Here is a 15,057-nt window from a genome sequence, read left to right on the forward strand (position 1 = left end):
TAAATCGCAGCTTTACATCTTAAAAAAACAAAAAACAGACGGAAGTTCTTGTTATCATCTGAATTTTGCAGATATGTTTCAAAGCTATGAAAATAGGTTCAGACACAGAGCGCCAAAACAGCCACAGTGCAGTGAATAATAGGAAAAAATGTGTAACGCCTGTTGCTGTAGTGCCTCTGCCTGCTGCTACTCACCCCTCTTTCTCCATGTGACACTACTACCCATCTTTTTCCTCCCCTGTCTGTCTGCCTGTCTGCCTGTCTGCCTGTCTGCCTGTCTGCCCGGCTGTCTGTCTGTCTCCAAGCTCCATCTGTCTCACATTTTCTTTCTGCTCTTCCTTGGCGCTTTAGTCTCGCTATATCACACCTCTCTGTCTGTGTCTGCTCCACTGTATTTTCTTTCCCTCCTCTGCCTCGCATGCTTCATGGATTGCAGGCTCAAGTCCGCAGGGCAGAGAAACTGAAGAGCCTCTGCTTGCCCCTCTGTCTGTTACATACAGCATCGAAACAGCAGTAGCCGAGCCGGGAAAGAGAAATAAATATCATCCATTCATTTCCTCCCACAGCTGAAATCACTTAGACTCTAAAGGCCTGCTATATGCAGAGAAGGAGAGATAAGGGGAGGTAGAGAGGGAGGGAGAAAGTAGTAAAGAGAACAAGAGCATACAGCAGCAGAGAAAGAACGAAGGCGAAGATAGGCAATCACATTTTTATCTTACAAGGTCTCTTTTCAAGCTCCTTTTCATTAAAGAAAAAAAAAATCCTTCTTCAGTCGGCAAGTCCGGTACTCTGTTCCTGTCTCTCTCTCCCTCTGTGTCTGTGAGAGCGACTGGGTATTACAGCGTGCGTTTCATGGAGAAAAAGGAGGGTGGGAACAAGATTGAAAGGGGGGAGTTAGGGAGCGAAAACGCAGTTCATTGAGCGGTAAAGGAAATGTAACTGGAAGCCTGGTGGTGTGGTAGTCTTATACTTTATCAGTATTAGCTGCAGTAAAGCAGCAGAAAAGGCTTGTGAAAAAGGACGGGAGACAAGATGGTAGGAAAGCGAGACAAACGGGGAGAAGAGGGAATTACAAGAACAGGGTTCCTCTGACGGGCAACACACAATGGGCTGAGATCAGTGACAGCAGGAAAATGGCCTGTGTGGTCCCACACTATCACCCTCCTTCCCTCTACTGCTTTCTCTGAGTGTACTCGCTTTAATTTCAAGGTCAATTAAGAAATCATAAACACAAGCTCTCACTTCATTTACATTTTTCGCTCTTTCTGACTTGAGTATCATCAGAAATTGGCCTTTTATGACTTGATTTGAGCTTTTTCAAGGCAAATGCACTTCTCTAAGTCACAGACATCACATGCTGTGTCCTCTCAACACATGACATGCACTTTGTTGCAGTGAGGCGTCTGTTCATTTAATCTCAGTTTTACATAGTGCCTCTCTTTAATTTCACTTCCTCTCAAGCGACGCTAACGCTTCGAGTCGGCCGCACACAGAACTAACATTAGAGCAGCTAAACGGAACTATTTATAGAAATTTTCAATGAAGACAAAAACCTACACTTAGATTCCACAAGGAGGGCGGGTGTGTATGCTGGGGGGGTCACTAGGGAGAGCTCCTGTGTGCCTCCTGCTGTATACTGTAACACACTACCCCCATGGCCACAACAAAACGAATCACACAGACAGGGATGCAAATGAAAAACACTTTGCTTGTACTAGTAGGGTACGCAGGGTAATTATGCACTGAAAAAAAAAAACACAGTAGAGTCGTGCTGTATCTACTGTAACTGACTGCTCACGCTCTCGTACTGCAGGAGCTGCCCCGTACTAAGGGCCCCCGCTTTATTCTGGCCCACAGAGCTCCTTACTCCACCTCCATCGAACCCGGTGGCCTTGGGACAGAGAGCGAAGAGTTTAAGTGGAAACAGTCTTTCATCATCATACTACTCTATGCTCTACACATCTGCACACAGCAGCGCACCACGCTACGGGGATACCATGCCTCCCCAACAACACTGCATCCACTGCTGCGTTTTATTTATTAGATTAGCCAAAACTAAACGCTGCATAAGGAACATACTTTCGTGGCAGTACAAATAAAGATGTAGCTGGAATAATTGATTTTCACAACTGTGTTACTGTGAAGTCAGGGGAAAATCCTGCAACTGTGGCATATAGCAAATTGCTTATAATAATCCATATTTGATTTGATTACCTGTACAAATAATACAATATATTTTTTTAAAGCGGCATTTGCTTAATATTAATTTCATTTGTCACATTTGGCGGGGGTGTCTACTGATATGAGCCCATAACTGAATGTAGTCTCCAACAGAGATCCAAACTGAAGCTAAAACATGTCTGTGAAGAACAGCTCGAAAGTCACACGGTTTGTGACAAAGCAGGAGAAATTCATTTGCCTCAAATAAAGCAATAAATCAGCGTATTTTACATCGGTGTCAGGGACCCAGATAATTTCAGGGGTCGGTGGTTTTGTTGGTTTGAAGCAGTGAAAGTTGTTACTGGCTGTTTTGATCACAGCAGTGTCTTTACCACATCGCTGCGGAGAGGAAATATACCGTTTTGGTTAAGTGAAACTGAACTTTGTACATAATTGGCCGCCAAGACTGTGTTCTTCCCCCTGCGGCTGTATGGTGTTTCCCTTCAGTGGCATCTCTTTCATTAGAGCAACCCACAGACCTCGCTGCAGCAGCATGTTGGTGCCTTTTCCCAGCTCTCACACATTTCCCCCCTCATTGTCCCCCGCTCTAAGACTGTTTTAATTTTGTCTTCCTGTCACAAATAATATCACATGAGAGGCAATGTTTTACATGTTCATGCTAGTTTGTGCAAGGCATATTTTCATCGTTTCCTGCAGCTTACAAAAAAAGTGAAATTAAAAAAAAAGGAAATTGTAAAAATTAAATCTAAATATTTCAGAGCTCAATACGAAACCACTCGATATAAAGACAACTTTTTTACAACCAGCTGAAAAACTCAAAGCCCTGTCTAACATTGCACAAAAGTTGGAGTTTGGTGAAGTAATCCATCAGTGTCCAGAGTGTGTGGTGTGTCCTCAGGGAAAGCTAGGAGGCTGTACAGTTATCTCCTGTGGTGTCACTCTGAACTATACAACCTACTACCTCAACCTGCGGAACACTGGAGGAAACTGCAGGACGGATGCTGTGGAGGGCGAAATGCATCAAAACTATCGTGCTCAAAAATTATAAAATGATATTTTACCGTATAGGGTAAAAGCAAACGATATTATAGTATAGATCGTCACTGCGATATCTGGAAATTTTTAAGAAAATTTAAGAAACACAGTCGATAGCTAAAAAAAGCAAAATTAGAATTTCTGTTTTTGTTGCTAATCCACCAATAACATATTAGAGAATTCAGTTTTATTCAAACATCCTGTAATATTTATGTCAAGCACTCCTGCTCACCGATTAGCAACACTGACCCAATGGCCTAATTCAGGGATTTTTATATTGTCATGTCGTTCCCTCATAAGTCCAACCCTCCTGTTTTGGGTGGGGTCACTGTGTAAAGACGGGACACGTGACGTCGAGTAAGTTTGGTAGAGAATATCCTGTCGTGACAGGGTCAGTGTTGTTCATTCGTGGGAACACAGGCGAGGAGAGTCTGGTGGTATCAAAGACTTGCTGTAAACACAGCTATACAATACCCATCTTTATTACTATGCAGTCATTTTCTGCTTTGACGATCATTACATTGAGCTTGTTTTTCTCACAGACAGAGGGCAGGTGCTGTATTTGCCAGGAAGACACATACCTATAGATACGAGCTTGTGCAGCCAGTCACCACAAGTTCGGATCTACGGGTTTGTGGCAGCTGGCATCACCCCATCAAGAGCAAATGAGGAAGATGAAAGCCACAAAACATGGAAACAGCAAGTTATTCTACTGTCTGATCCTGTAAACTCCACTCATTCAAAATACCAACCCACGCAGTGGGCGTTTGAGCAAACGAGCCACTATGAACTATGCTGAAATCTTCCATTTTATGTTGGAGATTTAAGATTTCATTTTATTTGAACGCTTATGATATTTAAGGAATAAATCTTAGGGTGAAAGTAAAATACAATATAGTCCCTTTCATGCAATTTTCATGTGTTAGATATTATTAGACAATGTTGCAATAAAACCAATTTTCCTGGTTCAGTAGTTTACAGAGGAGAGCTTTGAAATTAAAAGAATGGTACACTGAAGAGGCCAGAGCACATGACTGTGAGATGGACGTGGTGTTTGTGTAACCTACTGATCACATTCTTCTGAGGTCAACATTTATTTTTGAAATGTCAGACAGAATAATGCACAGTATGCTGTTTTATATGTGGACAGAAAAAGGCAAAATGCCAGCGACTAATGAATGATTTGAATTCAGCAAATAAATTTGTGCTGTATAAATTGCCATTTTCGGCTTTATGAGATTTTTACTGAAATGCCGCAATATGAATAAAAAGACCCAAGGCGATTTCTATCTTTAGCAAAATCTACAATTACCAACAGACAACAAATCAAAATTCTGTAGAAAAATATTCTAAAGTAAATCATTTATGAAATTATTTTTAGTCGCACCTTTCGGAATACAAAATATGATGCCTGCTTTAATTGTGGTAGTGCATAAATACATTCTGTGTAATAATTTGATTAATGATGCATTATGGGCAATAACATTTCCCTTGACCTTACTACCTACCTTCAGAAAAAAAAAAACAAAACACAAACATATGCTTTGAACAGGTATGCACCAAAGGGTGCGGATTAGAAACAACACTGAACCAAGCTAACAGAGAGAAAACTATAAGTATTTTAAATCGCAAACATACCAGTAGGGCACATGCTGGAACTGATGGTTAGACATCCTCTGAGTCAGGCTTGAGGAGTAGTGTAGGCCAATGCTTCAGCATAAATCAGAAACCTATAAAAACAGATATAGAAATCGTCAAAACTGACTGTGAACAGCACAGAAAGTCTACCGCTGACACATAACATGCCCGTGCACACACATTCCTACAACCACACACTTACAAACACGTGGTAATTCAAGCGCACCCTTAAAACACAGAAAAGACTAAAAACTACAAGCACTACAACAACAATTATATACCGCAACAATGAGAAAAATAGCTAAATAACAAACAAAAGTAAGAAGATAACATCCCCTTGTTCTGTCCCTGTTACGCCCTCCTAACCCGTTGTCCGGTGCCCGTTTTCCGGGGTACAAAAACCTCAAATCGCCTTTAAAAAAAGGTACGGCAAGAGAGAAATGGCAAAAGGTTGAATGCGGTAAGATGTGGATGAGGAGGAGTGGCAGCGCAGGGCTGGCTACAGAGGAAAGGAGAGGAAAGGAAAGGGTGGTGTTTTCTTTTTTTTTTTTTTTTTTGGTGCTTCATTCTGCTTGGCTTTTTTGGATCCCAGCAGGGTCCTTGGCTGCAGCTCTGTCCCTAATGCTGCCAAAATTTGGACATATCCTTTTGTCTTAAACTCTGTTGCATAAAATGAAATTGAGAGATGCGAAAAGATATAACTTAAACGCGACAAGGGTAAAGGACCGGCCAACAAAACTAGAGCGCAAGTTATTAAAGAAAAGGACACAGCATGAGTGAAAGTGCACAGCAAAGAGGAGAGAGGCTTAGCAGCTGAATGCAAGGGAAACAAAAAATTTATAGAAAAAAAAAAAGGTTGTTTCGCGTCAGAATTTTTTCTCTGCAAACATATTATCTCCCAAGTCCGAGCTGCAAAACGTTGTCTTCTCTGCTGCTACAACACAGCAGCTGAAGCCTTTCCAAAGCTATGCCACGTAGTGAGAGAGGGAGAGAGAAAGCGGCCACTTTTTTCCTCTCTCCAAAATGGCTGAGGGCCGGGAGAAAACAGCTATGAGCAAAGAGGAAGAGTGGTGCTCCCCGTCCTGCTCAGGGGAGGGCTGGGCGATTCAGCGAGCATCTCTCCCTCGTTTCCCCTCTCCTCACTCATGCCCTTTGTCCCATTAGTCGTCTTTCAGACCGGACAAATGGCGTACAGTCCGTAAGAAACTCTAATCGGCCCACCGTGCAGGGGAAGGCTACGACTGTGAACGAGTATGGCTGATATGGCTTATTGTGTGTCTCCCACATGCCCACATCCTGATGCTTCACACTGTTGTCTGTGTTAATGTGTTGTCCTCCTGACGCTCTATGTTACATGTCCTTTTTTAATGTCCCCTGAATGCTTTACAGGACAAGTGACCCTAGTTGGATAACTGTATATCTTCTAATTATAAAAAGAAAAAAATAATATAAATAACTGTTGAATTATGCTTTTCTCATAGCGGCACCATAGTAATTCTAAATTTCTTATTTACCACTCTCATGCACTTGGTTGTCAGTACGTAATGTACACGTAATGTGTACGTTTGTCTTTATATAGAATAAAATACATATAAACTTCTTTTTCAAAATCATATATAGTTAATCATAAAGCTTGATTTACTTGAATGGATTCCTCTCGCCTTCAAATACTTAGTCTCAGCACGATTTTTGCTATCACAAAAGTACAGTCAATAGTTCAGTAGCCAGACTGCTGCAGTCAATAGTACTATATCCTCATCAGCACAATTCCCCGGGAGTATCTCAAGGTTCTATCCGAGGGCTGATTCTTTTCATTGTTTCTTTGCTCCTGTGTTCCCTGCAAAGCCAAAGATACGACCAAAGACTGCATGGAATTTAAAAGCCAGCCATACGAAAACAAAGAAATCCAAGCAAATGTCAGAACGTGTACAATTGTTATACTGACACATCATTAAATACAAGGACTGCATACAGCTCTGTATGAGGAAATAGTGCTTCAGCTCTAATGCTACTAGAATGATTGAACAACAAAAAGCAACAAACAGACAACTCATAAAGGCAACTTATTTTCTAAATCCCCCATTAAATAAAAAAAAAATGATGCAACTGGGTACAATTATTTGAAGTAAGCCGTTACTGGCTTTTCTAATTACAAAAACTCAGGGGTGGGGGAAATCCACTTCTGAACACTTGATCCTGTTGTTCTTCCTTTACAGCAATAGGCTTTCTATTTTATACAGTGAAGTTCTTGTTCCTGGTAGAATACACAGATGTGGGTTTCCACTGTTTTCACATGAAAACTAGTCATTTACAAAATATTTCCATTCTACATCTGAGAAATGAACCCACTAGTGAGGTAACCTGCACTAACATAGGAGGCACTATTTCAGATTTTGAAGTAGCTGTTCTAAACTCTCGTGTATCCACAGAAGCCCCATGCCAGTGTGCAGCTGTCCTGCTAAAGTGTCCTTGAGCAAAGACATGATACCCCGTCTAAACTTGACTTCTGACCTCTGGAAGCAATTTTGCCAGCAATATATACGCAGTTACACTTTGCACAAGAAGCTACAGTTTGTGCCAAATTTAGAAATACAAGAATCACCTCCGCACTTAGATTGACTCATGTATATCAGCGTGTTAATGTTATGAAAAAGGACAAATGTTTAGTTCAGGACATTAGGTGCCCTGGATACTAGTCTTGCCACAGCATGCCAATGGGCTGCTGTCTGCTCCATGGTCACCACTTGAATCTAAATGAACAGATTTGACTTTCAGGATATTGCCAAGAACCCTGTCACAGTGCCGCCAAAGAGAAGGGCCTCTCCAAAACAGAAGGTTGGAGAAAACAGAGCAACCGGCATGGGCATAACCCCAAACCTCTAACAAGGTAACCCCTTAAAGCCACTCTCAGAGCCTGGGAAAGCAGGGAAGAGAAAGCGGGTTGCCAAAAATAGGAAAAAAAAAAAATCATTACTGCACTTTTTTATAAGGTAAGGGCAGAAAATGCAGTGATTGCCGAGAAGAAGAATTAAGCCTGAGTAACATGGATTGATATTGTATTTGATTGTTTTTAGTTCGCCTTGCACTATGTGTCGTCATTATTGTCCATCTCGGGCCTACAAAAGCTGCTGTCGCACAGTAACCTGTATGAGTGCTGTACATCTACCAAACTTCAAAAATGAAACACAACATAAACTAATGACATGTTAACTCCTCCCTTTCAGTGTGTTGTTGCTTTAGTTTTGCCCTAAATTTTGAAACTGCGCGTCCCCTTTGATAAAGGAAGGCTGTGTTACGAAATCCACCCACACCATCTTGTCTGACAGATGTCTGAGCAAACTGCTAGGAATTGTCCTTTATTGGTACAGGGTGACCTTTTACAGTAATGTCAGATGATATAGCAACACTGTTGCATTTCGTCTTACCGAATGGTCTTCAAACATTGCTCAACATTATCAATGGGGTGTCACATCTAGGCTATGGTATAAGATTTTCCCAGTATCATGGTATTAACGAATTATCAGACAGAATGACCCTTAAAGGAATGAAAACAGAGAGGTCCGTTTTAGATATAACCACATCACTATAATTAAGACTTGAAAACATTTTGAATTGAAGTGTGAGTAAAAAGTCTCCCATTTAAAAAATGACTGAGGTAAAGGTGGGTTTTTCTGTACAGTTGCATTCTTTTCATTATTACAGATAAGTAAATGTACACAGCACGATTATCGTCAACTTTCACATCACACTATAACTTAAAACTAGTATATTGCTGCAACCCTAGTCAGAACAGCACATCCAGAATTTCTCATGCAAAATATGACCTTGGCTGCCTTTTGTAAGGCAGTCCCCATTTTCTGGTTTAAAATGCAGGAGTTTAATCTCACCACCAGACTACAGTAAAAACCTTAACCTACCATTAACTTGTAGTGCCTTCATACTTGTGTATCATTAAGTTTATTTATCACCCAGATCTTTTACAGCACTCAGGATTTTGATGCACTCATGCACATCCTCATTCTGAAAAAGCAAAGTTTTCATTTAATTTTTATTACTTGGAACGACAAGTACACTTGAGCTTGAACATACTCCTACTTTTAAATATTTAATACAATGGTGGATAAAACTCAGAGTTGGTATTTGCCTGTGAATATTAATCTGTTATGTACCATTAAGTTTATTACTTCTACTTTCATGTTTAAGCAATTTAAATGCCTAAAACAAGAATAATTCTTATATTTATATGTGGGGGATTCCAGGAAAGGCCACAACCAGCAACCATAATTCACCCTCCTCTCATAACTATTTGTGTTTAAGCTGTGATTCACAGATGAGTCATAGTTGCGTCTGTGTTGCAAGAAGTTTCAATAAATACCTCGACATGTCACCATTCAGGCTAGTCATTGGTACTAAGTTACTTCTGGGCAGCTGGTACTTCCCAAAGTACAAGCATGTCCAGTAATGTTCCTCTTTCAATCGTGGTTCTTGTCTCCTGGCATTTCAAAGAGAATTACAATCTTTTTCTGAGGACCTACAGGCAAAATTTAGCATCCCGGGGGGTGGCGGGTGGCAAGCAGGCGCTGCAAGTGGTTGGTTTTAACTGTTTGGGTACAGAAGTCAAAACATGAGACAACCACCCACAGTCCAGCCTGTCTGTTGTATTATATGAGGGACTTGCATGAGTAATTTAAACCTACAGTAACACCGAAATCCAGCACTGCTGACATTTTAAAGCCTAAAGGCTGGATGTAGGTTAATGCTGAAAATATATACATATATGTGCTGACTAGCATTTGTAATTTGACCTAAATGACATTTGGAGTTGTGTTCATATTCGAACATCAAACAAACAATAAAGGGTCTAACATGCCATTAAGGCTGAGTTCTTACTAGAATTCTGCACGGCGGCGGGGAATCTGCGCTTACCCGGCAGGTGACCCGCAAAAAGGTTTTGCAGGTGGCATTTTGTGTTAATTTTATTTCTAAATTCAGTTCTGGGTGCAAATAAGAACACGTGGGTCGAACGTGGGTGTTGGATGATAAATACAAAAAAATGAAAAAATAACAATTAAATTTATTTTTGGGTTTTAATCCTCTGACTGCTGACTTTGTGTGTTGGCTTTTTCTTCTGTGCCAGCTGGAGTATAAGAGCTGCTTCAGTCAGGTGAATTACTAACAGTTAACTGTGGCGATGTGCTGCTCAATATTATGAGAATATAAAATCATTTGAATTGTATTTCCTTTTAAAGTGTATTTCGTTTTTATATATTATATCTTAGTTTCACATGTGTGGTGAATGGTTATTATAGGATTTGCAGTTTCGGCTGGGACCGTCTGTCGGCGGGCTGGGTCTGGTTGCAGAATTAATTTGTCATACTTGCAGGTGGCAGGGTGGGTGCGGTATTGTACGTCCTGCTTCCTGTTTGTGAGCTGGTCTTAAAAATTGGACCCATGCAGAAGCCTGGTTCTTACTCCAGCGGCACTGAATTCTCAGTCGTCCCAGCACATCCCCTCTTACACTGCTACATTCCCGTTTTTCCATCAATGAAGCACATGCTTAAAAAAACATTAAAAATAATAATAATAATAATAATAATAAAAATAATGGGTCTGTAATATCACAGTACTCAATCTTCAGATTCACAACTCCAAATTACAAACATTCCTGATCCTGTAAGTATGCAAATCAGAGTATCGGTATATACACTATGTAACTCATTTGGAGTGTTTTGACTAACAAAAGGCATTTTGTCTCCCAAAATGTTTCTGCTAACGACAATCAAAAGCAGACATAAGGAGAGAAGATTTACCCATCTGTCAGAGACTTTGCTAGAGGAACAAAAAGAGAAGAAGTGTGTAGTTCATAAAATAAGAAGTGATTCCATAATGATTACAAGTGGGCCCACAGAATGTCTCACGGGACTTAAAGTAATCCTGTAACTCAGAAAAATTTGTTGTTTCATGTAAGCAAAGGCCTCACCTACATAATAAAGCACACATTCACAAAAAACTGCCTTATTGCCTTTTTTTCATTCTCTTAATCGTTTTCTTTTCCTCTGTGTTGTATTTAGAGGTCTCTAAACATCGAACTAGACTGTGGTGTCTAAAGGCCTTGGTGCAGATTTTTTACCCCTATGTTCAGTCCTGTGCAACAGAATGAATGTTTAAAGCCTACACTGTAGAGTGCAATCAGACAAGAGAGCAGGATAAAGCAGCAGTGGGAGACGAGAGGCAGCAGTCCTATTTATCACTGTACATTTTCATTCACACTCTTACATCTCTGCTGCTTGATGTTTTAGTCCATTTTTATCTTTTTCCCCCTTTCATCTCACCCATCTCTTGCAGTTGCTTGTCCCTCAGTGTTCCCTCCTCTCGCTTCCCCCATCAAATATTCTGCTCACGCACAACTGCGGCACCCTTTCTCCAGTCCTCCCCATTAATCCACACCACAGACATCTTGGCCCACTGTCTCGTCTCCCTCTCAACGTGCACTCAAAACTCTCAAAGTCTGGGCCATTTCAGCACAGAGTGCCTGAGCATTTTTCACAGGCCATGAGGCCCACTGCTGAACATGCTTTTTACTGTACAGACAGACTCGTAGTATATCACGCTCGCCCTCCCTCACTGATTAGAAAACCTAAGACAGCATCCTCGTCAAAGTAAAGGTCAAATCAGGATAAGCAGCACTTCAGTCCTTAGTCAAACAACACATGCACAGTATATAATCTATATAATGTTTAGCCATGCTCAACAATTATCACCATAGCAGGAAAAAGACGACACAAAACAAGCTGGTGGCTTGGCTCAGCCGGATCTGCCCTGTCTGAGCTAGGTTTGGCCAGTTTCTAGACAGTGAAGAAGCTCTCTTTGAGTCAGAAAGCAACTTAATCTTTGCCACTTGAGAAAAAACTTTATCCTGCACATACCCTGCTTACTTGACAAGCTTTGATTAACATAAATTGGCTTTAAAAAAAAAAATTAAAAGAAAGCTGGGTTTATTGGTTTTTTTGCAAAAAGAAAAAGATAAAAATCAAACTTCTTTCAATGATTAATTTTCTTCCATTATGTTGGATGTGATTGCTAATTATAAGTTAAATGTATCATACTGGAAAACAAAAAATAAATAAATAAATTACCAAAAAGTTGCATTATCCACATCTATTAATCTCACTAAAATCATACATATAAACATTAAAATTATCTTTAAGTTTCCACTTGACACACTTGAATAAATGTAAATCAATTGTAAAGTGAAATCATTAAGTTCTCCTAACTTTTGAAATGTTGTATTTTCTCTCTCAACATTACTATAATCTTAATAAAAAGTATTGACAAAACTTTCTACTAATCATGGTTTGACTGTCCTGCAGTGTTTGAAAACATACCACTAAATTGTGTTCATCAGACAGAGACAAAGCAAAACTATCCATTATTGGTGGCTCCCTGCTTCTAAAGATGCTTTGCACAAGGAGTTGAGAAAGGAGCGAGCACAATGACATAGCAGGGGTAAAGCTGTAGGAAGGAGAAAAAGATCTAATTACTGTATTAATTGCTCAATTTCTATTCATCTGCAGGATCCACTGGCTTGTACTAATCACTTTAAGAATGCAGCCAAATGCTCAATATTAACACATCTTCCATGACAGGAGGAAGAGTGTGGCTCAAGGAGGGGATGAAGAAATGAGATTTACAGGCAAATTAAAGCGACTAATGCCATGAGACTTGTAAAAGAAGCAGCTCGACATCAAGGAAGAAAACTCAGGGAGGTCACATTTTTTTCGTTCTTTGTGAGGAGCGTTTGTTCTCGTCTTAAATGCTGGCAGTGCACAGTAGCAAAATGCAGATGGATAGAAGCTGTATTTCCAGATATTCCAGGGTACAAAAATCCCGGGTGGATCGGGAGTTTACCCCCTCCATCTTCCTTCTCTGAAATAAGGGCTCAAGTTAAATTGTACAGCAGTGCTTTGAAATAGCCCACAGAGCCTCATCAGCCACCCTCCTCTCTTGCCATTTCTTTCTTTCTCTCACCCTCCACTCCTGCCATTTCAGACCCTTATTTCCCTCCCCTCCCTCCTCTCCCTCCTCTCTCTCTCATTCATTCAGTTTAATTTTGAACTCTGCACTGGTAGACAGGCAAAGAGGGTAGCTCCATGGTTACCTGGCACCAGGCCATCTCATTACACTGCCAATTGATTCTGGCCTGCTGCCATGTCCGCTGCCTACCCCCCCTCCACCCTCACCACACCCCACACCATCCACCATCTCTGCACCCCAGACTGTCTGCAGCAAAGGAGATTTCAGAACACACAGGAAGGAAGGAGGCAAACAGCTTCACTTACGTGCATCAAACTTAGCTTGCATTCATGCAACGCTGCACACATTAAGAGCACAAACAAATACTCACTCACATGAATAGTGCTTTGTTCAAGACAAAAAAATATGCACCATGTTTAACTACTTTTATAACCCTCGCCCGGATACATTGTACGAGTCAATGTAGCTACAACACCAGAATTATAATCAAAAGATGAGGATGTGCCAAAAGCAAAGAATTTCAACAATAATCATTTCTACACTTTCATATCAATTAAATGAGTGTGTCTGAAAATTAAATATAAATCCTATGACGATTACCAAATGAATGTTTCTCAAAAAAAATTCTTGAGGACATGGGAATTTTTTTTTATAATGAAATAAGTTGTGAAGGGTTCTGCAAAAAGTGAATGCTGTCTCCATTAACATCACAAATTATTGAAGTATGTCATACTAACTTCCCAAAAAAATGATAAAATAAATTAATAAATAAAAGTTAAAAAAAACCCCAACAAAATAAAGGTAAAAAAAAATGTTGAAAGTGTGTGAGGAGGACAAAAGTACTGCACTATGTCTAGTATTACTACCTTGCTGTTGACAAGAGTGAGCATTTTTTTGCTTAATAAAAACTAAGGTTTTATTATTACCCTTAAACATTAGGGTGATTGAACTACAATTTTGCCTTTAAAGTAACCGATAAAGCAAGAATAAGTGATATTAACTGTTCAAGAGGAAAATGAAATAAAATTTTATTATTATAAATTATTACTTTTAAACAACAACAACAACAACAAAAATAATAATCACCATATTTATTATTGTTGTTGTTATTAGCCAGTTATTATTTTTTCATTATTTTTATTATTATTGAATAATCAGTAGTCCATGGCTGTTTGATTTTGTTTGGTGTTCAACTTTTGTTGAAGTGATTGCTATTGGCATTTTCTGGTGATTCAAGTTTTTTTTCCCAAGATGATTATTTTGTTTAAGTGAGGCCAGCTTCTCGAAGATAGACAAACGTTTAGACACCAATCATTTTCTAAGGGCATGTTTAAAGTCTGGATTTAGGTCCACTGTAACACTCACCACTGCAATTTTGCATTTGAGGTGCAATTTCTAGTCCTTATCATTGTAAGTATTCTTAAGTGTGAGTGGTATTTTGGCCTTCTTCCACCTGTGACACTATGACTGTATGAATTACAGGACATCTTTGTAAAGGTAAATGTTGATACCAGCAACAATAAAATCTTCCACAAAATCTCATATGGAAAAAAAATTTCAGTGGTGTGTTGATAGACCGATCTGAGTGACAACCATGTTCCCTTGAGGTATCACTCTTAGTGACAGAATTTTGACACTTGCTTAAGTTCTCACAAAAATGCCACATACTGTTTTTACAGACTTTTAAATGGTATTCCTTATTAGGCCACATTGAGCAAACCCTATAAAATTTAAACATTTGGCTTCAGACTTTCACATTTTACAGTGAGACACATTTTACTGCAGTTTTAGACCAAACAGAGTCCTTCTAGGGTGTTCCTAATATCTAAAGTGTCTGCTTCAAATAATTTTGTGTAGCTTGGAGCCAAAAAAGTCGGGATCGATGTCTAATGACTCATCTTGCCCTATGAGACTTTCAGCCAGTGGCAGTGAGTGCAGGGGCGGGTTCACTGCTGAGACTTCATCTTACACAGCATCTGTCTAGGTGTGACTCAGACAGTCATAGCTTGCCTCTCCTTCTGCCACTGCTGGCAGATGCCGGGGTCATGGCCTCTTGGTCACCGGGGATTTGAGGGGAGCAGGAGTCAAAGGGATCATAAAGCCATATGACAGTGTGTCTACTGTGCCCGCGATATCCCTGTATTCAACAGCCATTCATGATCAAAACGTG

At 40.0% G+C, this 15,057-nt stretch overlaps 1 protein-coding gene across 1 annotated transcript in view; it reads right to left on the reverse strand.

Annotated features, from left to right (window-relative positions):
* Window positions 1-15,057, reverse strand: part of LOC121952680 (sorting nexin-19-like) — a 116,908-nt gene that overhangs the window by 60,120 nt on the left and 41,731 nt on the right. The window contains exon 3 of the mRNA XM_088088054.1: window positions 4,854-4,945. Coding sequence (XP_087944180.1) covers window positions 4,854-4,888 — 35 coding nt within the window. The 5' untranslated portion in view covers window positions 4,889-4,945. The remainder of the gene's footprint in view (window positions 1-4,853; window positions 4,946-15,057) is intronic.

This window comes from Plectropomus leopardus, chromosome 15 (genome assembly GCF_026936395.1).
Source record: "Plectropomus leopardus strain MGB_pleo_1.0 chromosome 15, ASM2693639v1, whole genome shotgun sequence".
Lineage (NCBI taxonomy): Eukaryota > Metazoa > Chordata > Actinopteri > Perciformes > Serranidae > Plectropomus > Plectropomus leopardus.